Source organism: Folsomia candida, unplaced genomic scaffold (genome assembly GCF_002217175.1).
Source record: "Folsomia candida strain VU population unplaced genomic scaffold, ASM221717v1 Fcan01_Sc005, whole genome shotgun sequence".
Taxonomy (NCBI): domain Eukaryota; kingdom Metazoa; phylum Arthropoda; class Collembola; order Entomobryomorpha; family Isotomidae; genus Folsomia; species Folsomia candida.
The window spans coordinates 10,432,883-10,442,034 of record NW_019091197.1 but is presented as its reverse complement, the minus strand read 5'-3'; the positions used below and the strand labels follow the sequence as shown (position 1 = coordinate 10,442,034).

Below are 9,152 nucleotides of genomic sequence, written 5' to 3'. Positions count from 1 at the left end.
ACCATGAAGTCATCTACACCATTCGCAAGAAAGGAAGGACAATGCGATGTCCAACAAAATATGTGCTGATTCGCTCCTTTAAAAAAGCCCAACCGGAAGCCATCTCCAACATGATAAAAACTGCGCCATGGTGGATACTTGACTACTGCACTACAGGATTGCAAAAATATGACATGTTTTATAAAATACTAACATTTATTCTTGACACACATGCACCACTAACGAAGATGAGAGTTAAAGCAAACAGACCTTTCTGGATGACAAAAGAATATTCTGATCTAAATATCCAACTTACGAAATCACGAAAGAGTGCACTCCAATCCAAAAACAGCAATGAATATGCACAATTCAAACAATTACGCAACAAAGTCTCACACCTTAAAACTCGTTTGAAAGCTGCACAAATACGTAAAAAAGTGGGAGAAAGCAATTGTGATTCCAAAACATGCTGGAAAATATTCAACAATGAAATCGGAAAACTCAAGAAAGATGAACGTATCCCAGACTTGAAACTTGACGGAAGAACTGTAACCGATGCAAAAAGTAAACTCAACATAATGTGCCAGTCATTTCTTAAAAATTCTCAACCAACAATTATAAACATTCAAAATCACCAATTTCATTCAAAACCTTGCGATGAAGAGCAAACGATTGACCAAATTACGTTAAGCATAAACGAGGTCACACAAGTAATTAAGGAGCTGGAAACTTCTAAACCGATGGGATATGACAACATACCAGCCGAGATTATCAAATCCAACCACGAAATACTTGTCCCAATTCTGACCGATATCTTCAATAAATTACTGGAGGAAGGACAAATGCCAACGATCCTTAAAAAAACTCTCATCGTTCCACTGTATAAAGGGAAAGGAAGCAAATCATCCATTGACAGTTATCGCCCCATCTCCATTCTGTCAACAATTGCCAAAATTTTGGAAAAAGCAATCTATAACCAACTTGTACTGTTTCTCGACAACCATGGAAAGATGAACGACCAGCAACATGGCTATCGCCGATGCCGATCAACTACCAGCGCTACATTGCTGTTGACAGAGTCGATACGTCACGCCGCCGACAATAAACAATTCTCCATTGTCACATATGTAGACTTTAAAGCTGCCTTTGATTTCATTAGCCATGAGATCATGATAAAAAAGCTTGAAGAAATTGGGATTACTGGACAGCTACTACAATTTTTCAAGTCATACTTCGTTGAGAGGTACATCATCGCCAAAAAAGACGTCATCTCCTCGGACTCCTTCCTCCTGACCTCTGGAACAGCCCAAGGAAGTTCCCTCTCAGGGCTTTTTTTCTCCCTGTACCTTGATGACCTTCCTGAAAAACTACCCAACTCCCAGAGCATTCTTTTTTGTGACGACCAATCCATGAGGACCAGCCACAAAAACTTGAAGGAAGCCCAAGTACAAATGCAGGCGGATCTCGACAGACTTTATCTTTGGGCTGAAGAAAATGGCATGGTCATAAATACATTAAAAACAAAATTCATGGTATTCAGCCCACCCGGGACCCGCACAAAAGCGGACATAACACTACACCTGCGAAATGAGAAAATTGAATGCGTCGATAAGTTTAAATATCTAGGTATAATATTAGATAATAAGCTTAGTTATAACGACCAATTTAATAACGTATGCCAACTCATGACACGACGGACTTACCTACTTAATAGATACAAAAGACTATTTGATTTTAAATGGAGACAGATATTTTGTACATCACTTATTATTTCACTATCTGACTATTGTCTCTCTGTATGGGGTAATCTTCCCAAATCAAAATATGATCGACTTGATAGAATCATTTTTAGAGCAGGGTCACTATTTGTACTTAATCAAAAATTGTCATTTACCCAATTTCACAATGTATTAGAAAAATTGAATTGGTTAACGGTAGCAGAAAGATATGAGCTATTCTCATTAAGATTTATGTACAAAAACGTGTGGAATTCTTCAACTCTCTCACTGAGCTTCTCCAAATTCTTCAGAAAGACACCCAAACAGAAGTCTCTAAGAAGCTAGAGCAACTTTGACCTACCCAGAATGAACACTGAATTTGGTAAAGCGTCATTCAGCTACCAATTTATCAATGCATGGAACCATTTGCCTCATTAACTACTGGAACTTGAAAATTATGCTCACTTTGATTTACAACTTCGACGTCTGCTACTCAAACATCGGAATAACAATCATGAATACTGTAAAACTCGAATTGTTTGTCAAAGAATACAATATTAATATGAAGGCACATTACGAATGGAAATATTAGAATAGGACTTACTTGTTAATTTTAATTATTGATATATTATTCAATTTTACAATATTTTAAATAGCTAGTGTGACTAAATGTTGGAAACAACGTGAACCCATGTTATACTTTTTTGTCACTCGAATAAAACATTCAATCAATCAATCTCCCCATTGCACTCGATGGTCAACCGCTCGTCACAAACATCGTCACAATTTGACGAAAAGTGAGTTTTAGACGGAAATTCTTTCAGTTCACCAAATAAGTCATGCATTATGCATATTTTGGTATAGGTAGGAACCCTGGGTTCGACCGGCACCTCGGTAGTATCCCTAGTTAATTTAAACTTAACCAATAATTATATTTCGTTAAAATTTACACAATTTACAGAACTTACACACAATTTTAAGTACGATCAAAATTATATTGCTGTAAATCACTTATGTATATAGGTGGATGGAAATTACTTTTGCTTATTTTTTAACTAGTTTTATAAAATCAGGGAAATTATAGATTGATGTGCTGCACGTGATCATGTCAGGAATCTTTTTGACATACATATTTTTGTTGTAAATTCCCACAAGTTAATTCTCTTGAAATTCAAGAGATCTTTAACACGGAGAAGTTCGAATTAGTCCTAAGTCAGCAAAACCCTTCTTAAGGATTCGTAGAGTGTAGGCTGTACATAAACCAGACTTGTGTATCTCACATGTATACATATATTAATTTAAGAAACGCTGAAGAGCTAGGAATTTAAGGGTTTTTTTCTATTAACACCCAAATCAGTCCACTTCCTTATCCTTCTCCTGAGGATAACTTTCTCCTGCCAAATGACCGGCCAATACTGTTTCATTCTGGTAATAAACGATACCCTTCTCTTAACCGTATACGAAATGTATGTAGCGATCGTTATATTGACCTGAAATCCAAAGAATCCACCAACATTTTAAAGATGCCCAGCACTTAAGGAATAACCCTTTATACTTTTCCAGTATCTTAACACATACATATGTATAACACTAAGCATACGGGAGGATAATTATAGACAGGCTACATTTTCCAAAAGTTATTCTTTCCTACTAAATGAATACATGCTGTAAATCGGCAAGACTTTCATAAATAAGTGGTTGCGTTAATATATACTTATAAGCAGCCCATGAAAAAAGGTGCTGTCGACCTTTTCTCTGATTATCTTATTAGCCGTATGGTGGATTATCGTTCAAATGGAAATAGAAATAATCCCTTGAAAATATTTAAAACATACCACTAACAGTGGAACTTTTGTTAAACTTGGTACATTGGCCTGAAGTACTTCGTTGTTAGGAAAATCTAAAATTTAGTCGCATTTTTTTTTACTTTTAAGTTAGTTTTTGGTACACACGGCACACGTAAATATCCACTTTAATTTTAGGAACAGTACATTTTTGGTGTAAAACTGTTGAAATAATTTTTGTTAAATAAATTTTACCATGGACTCCCCCCTCTCAAATCAAGTGGTAAGTAGTGTCATTTTATTTACCAAAGATTTCCGCCCATACTGACACGAGGAATGTTTGTAAATTCTAAATATTTTCAGATTTTGAACAAAATATTTTCAAAGTTGGACCTCCACACAATCAAGTTAGTACGTTTCGTGTCACAAGAATGGTCTGAAATTGGCGCTTCTTGCATCGGTCGTCAAATCATTCTCGATCCTTACGACGTTTTCCTTCCCAAAAGTTCTGAGCTTGTTGAAAATCCGGGAACCGTTTTCACTTTCAATCCTAGATTAGCACGAAGGATTAACATGCATGACAGCTACTATTGGCCTGCTCGAAAACCCCACAATCTACCCGTTGATAAAATTGCTGCCATGCTATCCCTTTTCTCCACCCATATTAATCAATTCACTACCCAGGTAGAATTTTTCGTACAAAAGGCTACCTGTCAAAAATACGTGACAGCGTTACTAACCAGGAATGAATTTCCATGTCTGAAATCCATCAGTGTGACTGTAGAGGAGGATGTATTTCACGTAATCGATGACGAATACCGCATGGAAATCGATCCACTCCCTGTTCGACCGTCGATAAAAAGTATAACTTACAAACTGGACCCACTCGTAAATTGCATTGTAGCGAATACGTTTCCATTTCGTGGCGTCTTCAACGCTATGTTAGCTTCAGCCCCAAACTTGCAAAAAGTTTCGATTGTGGATAATTTCTATCCGAATTTGGAAAACTGCCGTGCCCTGGATTCCTTAAAGTTGGTGGGTTCCTTAATCACTCAGAAACCTCTTGTTGGCCTCCATGGCTTGGGCGGGTATTCTTACATTTTTGGTAAGGATGACGCATTCGAAGAGAAGAAATTTCTTAGAACGATTCTCCAAGTGCAGAAAACACTTCGACATTTAGTTATTGGAGCGGGACCAGAGGATACACCGTTTGGCTGGAATCCATCATCGATACCTGACACAGCAACAGATTATCGACTTCCATTGCTCCCCAATTTAGAAAGCTTAGAGATTCTTGGGTTCGGCTGTTTCGATAAGATTGGAGAAACTTTGAATTCTATTATCTTACCTAGAATGAAGTACATTTCCCTCGTGGAAACTGAATTAGGGAGTACAACTATGGACCAGATTTTGGCCAAGGTAAAACCTGACAATAGAGCGGTGGAGGAATTATCTCTTCAATTTTTGCGAGACCCAGAAGCCTTTCATAGATTTGGTGTATTATGGCCGAATGTGAAGAAATTGACGGTATCCTTCAAAGGAAAATACCGTTTGGCCGCGTCATTGAATTACGCGGTGATAATTCAATCTCTTTCCAACTGCTGGGATAAGCTGGATCAATTCCATGTTAAGCTTCAGTTGTCGTGTTATGAGTGGGGGACGTTTTGCTCAGAAGCGGTAAAGAGCCTAGCGAAATTTTCAGGTGGGGCAATTTCAGATTCTTTTGTGTATGTAGTTAAGTTTTAAATATGGAGCTAATAGGTTAATTATTTTATTGACTAGGTGTCAAATCCATTGATGTGCAATCAAGTGTCATCCCAGACTTTTACTATCGAGAGGCCGCAGTATATCCGGTGGATTGGGATTTCTTACTTTTGACGAAGACATTCAATTCGTTTACATTTCGTGATACTGAGGTTTGTCAACATAATAAAAATACAATGGAAGTTATGATACATATATTGTATACATTTTTTAGTTTACCATCCCCACGTTGGAAGGGATAGTTCGGTTGAGAGAGGCCCATCAGCTGCCAATCCAGTTTAATAAGTGTCAAGCTTCAAGGCAGGGTTTTAGTTGGGCAACCACGTTGACAATTCCGTTGGATAAGTGGGTAGACTTTTGAGAATTTGAACAGAATTTGTTATAAATTCAGAACATTGTTTTTAATTTCGTTTAAAAACTTGCAAACTTTTATCATAAAGGATAATGTTTGTATTGCCAAAACTGCTAATCAATATTTCCACATATTTCAAAGCTTACGTCGTTTGTTAGTTTGGCTATAACTACATAAACATTTATAATATTCAGTTAGCATAATTTAATTTCCAATTTCAAATTTGGTATGACACACTACAATAAATTACATACATACATATATATATATATGGTTTTTTAAATTTATTGCACAGTTTCTTCTACGGGCACTCAAATGATAACACCCATACTAGTTCGTGATGAAGAGGAATGCCGAATTTCTTGATTCATATCTTTTGCAAATTTATACAGTTTACAAATTACAATTTATACGTTTTTGAAGTGAGTGGGAAAACTTGTTTTGACGGCCTTTAGTATTTTGTTTAAGTAGTATCCATCCATTCCATTCCTATTCATAAACAATAAAAAAATTCCATCCATTCCATTCGTTATTTAAAAAAAAACCATTCCATCCATTCCATTCGTTATTTAAAAAAAATCCATTCCATCCATTCCATGGAGTACACAATCCATTCCATTCCATGGAATAAAAAATCAATCCATTCCCATCCGTTAATTTCAATAAATTCCAACAAATCCGTTTTCTATGTAAATTAAAATGACAGCTTGCCTTAAAAATATTTGCAAAGCGCGTCAAGTAAAAGCCAATATTAGAAATTATTTGTTCTCCACCATTTAAATAAAATTGTAATATCAATTCCCTTAATTTTATTCTAAGCTGTCATTTGTCAAATAGCTTAACCTCTTATGCACTACTTTTTAAATCGAACTTTCCGAAATGATTCGATTCTCGACAATTTCCGTGACAAAGACTCAATTGAAACTTATCTCTTTTTTCATACATGTACCAATTTGCATCAGGCAAGAAGATGGTAGAAATTTCGTCTTTATAATATCACGCCAGGCACTACGTAAAGATCGTAACTGGTTGAAAATAAAGATATCGTCGTACTAATTCTAAAAGGCCGTAAGTGCAGTCAGATCTTAATTTTAAAAGGCCGTAAGTGCAGTCGGATCTTAATTTTAAAAGGCCGTAAGTGCAGTCTATACTTAATTTTAAAAGGCCGTAAGTGCACTAAAAAAACTGGTAAAAAGCCCTAACTGCAATTCTAAAATTCTAAAGCTAACTTGGAAGTGTAAAATTATGAAAAAATTTAAAAACCATTAATATTTCCAAAAATGTAAGACGATGGGCCAAACATGCCTTCTCATATTTTTCAATTGGACGATAAAAACCTGATAATGTGGTCATGAAAACACGATCAACCTTTTTAATTTGAATAATTCTTGACGAAAACTGTGAATGTACTCAGGTCATAAAACACAACGGTTATTCACATCGGCTGGTTTGGTGTGATAGTGGGGGTGGTAGCGTATAGTCAAAAAACAAGTACAACTAGCTGGCGATAATGGGTGTGGCTATCGCCGCTTTTGTTAGTACCCAAGTAATGCATGCCATGCGACATATTATTTTTCTCAGGTACTCGACGCGATCTCTACCAAACAATTTTAATGTGCTAACCACACCCTTTGGGGGCGTGGTTCTGCCAGAACCGTTCTGGGGATAGTTAACCATGTAATGGTAACCCGCCCCGGAATATGTCAATTTACTCTGCTGGACAAGTTGGTATATTAATTTTGTTGTGGTTCATTTTGCATTCTTCAAGCTAAAGAACTAATTAACGCATGCTATTTTGGCATGTGATTTTGTCGCTTTGTGATATGTCATTTTGTTCGGTCGTTAAAAAAACATTACAACCATATTATTCAATTTGAGTACCCCTAATTTGACCGTACTTAGGATTATTGGATTAACTGACAATATTTTTATTGCAAATTCCAATATTACAATGTCATTTTTGATGTATGTAAATACCGTTTCAGGGAATTAAAGTAGGGGGGTTTTTCATCATTATCATAACTTAAATAAGCAGTAAAAATAAGCAATAAAAATGATATTCATTCAAGTTCATGGATTATTTAATCCCTGTAGAAAATGTTTCCAAGTTTAATTAGGTAGATTAATATAAAATTGATGAAATTGTTGTGGGATAACGTCCAGTAGATCTTGGAGATCGTCGTATTTCCGTTTTGGAATTTTTAATCTCGAGTCATACAGCTGAGGGAAAAAAGTTTCTTGGAGAAGTATGGGATTTCTTGGGAGCGTCATCCAGACAGAACGGTAGTTCAGCTTGTACTCAATGGTGCCATCTGGTTTGTAATTAAGTTGGCGGATGTCTGTTACACATGGATCTCCGGTTTTGGATCCAGGGCGAATGCTGAGGTATCGCTGCAGGTCTTTGCAAGAATAGTTGACGAAGTAGCTGTGGTTCAAATACAGGACCTCGTATGGAGAAGGTCTTGTCCTAGCATCTAGACAAACTTGGATGTAGTCTGTTGGTAAATAAATCACCTTGTTTTTCAATTTGCATTCTATGGCACTGTGCACAGAATCAACCTCCATTTGCGTGTGACCCTTCTCTAAGAATTTTTGTGTAATGCTGATGTTCATTTTAATTGAGAGATCCAATAACGCGTTCGACATCATGGCATTCCTATTTTGGTTTGTACATCCATCACTATAAATTACAATTGGGAGACCGTCTGTGAATTTATCTTCAATGTATTTAACCAGGCAGGTGGCGAAAACTGAAGCGACCAATTCGCCTTCTGACTCATCCCAAAGACAGCATCTCGCATTGTTACTTTTGAGGTCGTAAATGGTGAAGTTGTGGACAACAAGCTTGGTCTTGTAATAGCATGCGCTGGCGTTGAGGAGTGGGGCGATTTTTACCGCTTGAACATCGATAACCAACACATGACAATTCCCCTCGGCGGCTCCTCGTTTATCGGTAGCCTTTGCGTCGCGTGCATCGTCCTTTTTCTGTAGATGACTTTTCCACACTTCGCCACTTATATTTCATACTTCATAAGCACAACATGTATCACATTTGTCCTTCTTCGGCTTGTATAATCCAATACTCATATCGTGCAAGATGGAAATAAATTTTGGCATTGATACGACTTGTTTTTCGCGATGTTTGGTATGGGCTGAATATTCTGAGTAAAGCTGACTCTTGGACGTGAAAATAGGTTCGAGATACAATTTTGCAGTGGATTTACGGCAATAATGAGAAGGCAGTTTTGGCATTTGATCCAAGAATTCTCGAGCAGTTTGAGATTTGTCGATTCCTATATTGTTGTATGGTCCTTTCCTCCTCGTGGTACGATCAACTTGGTCATTTTTAAGCCAGCATCTCAACTGCTTTTCTCGAATCCCCAAAGTATTCAAAAACATACTTTTACAAACTTGATGTTTCTCGCCATCCAATTTTAGATAGAAGATATAAGTGTTCGATCTGCGAGACCCTCCCCCTTTCTTTACCTCCCTCTTCGGCGAAATCTTGTCCACATGGGATATAACATAAGCACGCTTCTGACCCCAGTCCATTTC

At 36.9% G+C, this 9,152-nt stretch overlaps 1 protein-coding gene across 1 annotated transcript; it reads left to right on the top strand.

Moving 5' to 3' along the window:
- Positions 1-3,405: 3,405 nt before the first annotated feature.
- Positions 3,406-5,817, top strand: LOC118435671. Its single transcript, XM_035852044.1, has 3 exons — positions 3,406-5,183; positions 5,264-5,397; positions 5,460-5,817. Exons 1-3 carry the CDS (start codon positions 3,818-3,820, stop codon positions 5,604-5,606), a joined length of 1,647 nt encoding a protein of 548 aa, XP_035707937.1. The 5' UTR covers positions 3,406-3,817; the 3' UTR covers positions 5,607-5,817.
- Positions 5,818-9,152: the final 3,335 nt, after the last annotated feature.

Coding starts and splice junctions, on each gene's coding strand:
- LOC118435671 (XM_035852044.1), top strand. CDS start 3,818: ATGTTTGTAAATTCTAAATATTTTCAGATTTTGAACAAAATATTTTCA. Junction 5,184..5,263: donor GAGCCTAGCGAAATTTTCAG/GTGGGGCAATTT, acceptor TTTATTGACTAG/GTGTCAAATCCATTGATGTG. Junction 5,398..5,459: donor TTACATTTCGTGATACTGAG/GTTTGTCAACAT, acceptor TACATTTTTTAG/TTTACCATCCCCACGTTGGA.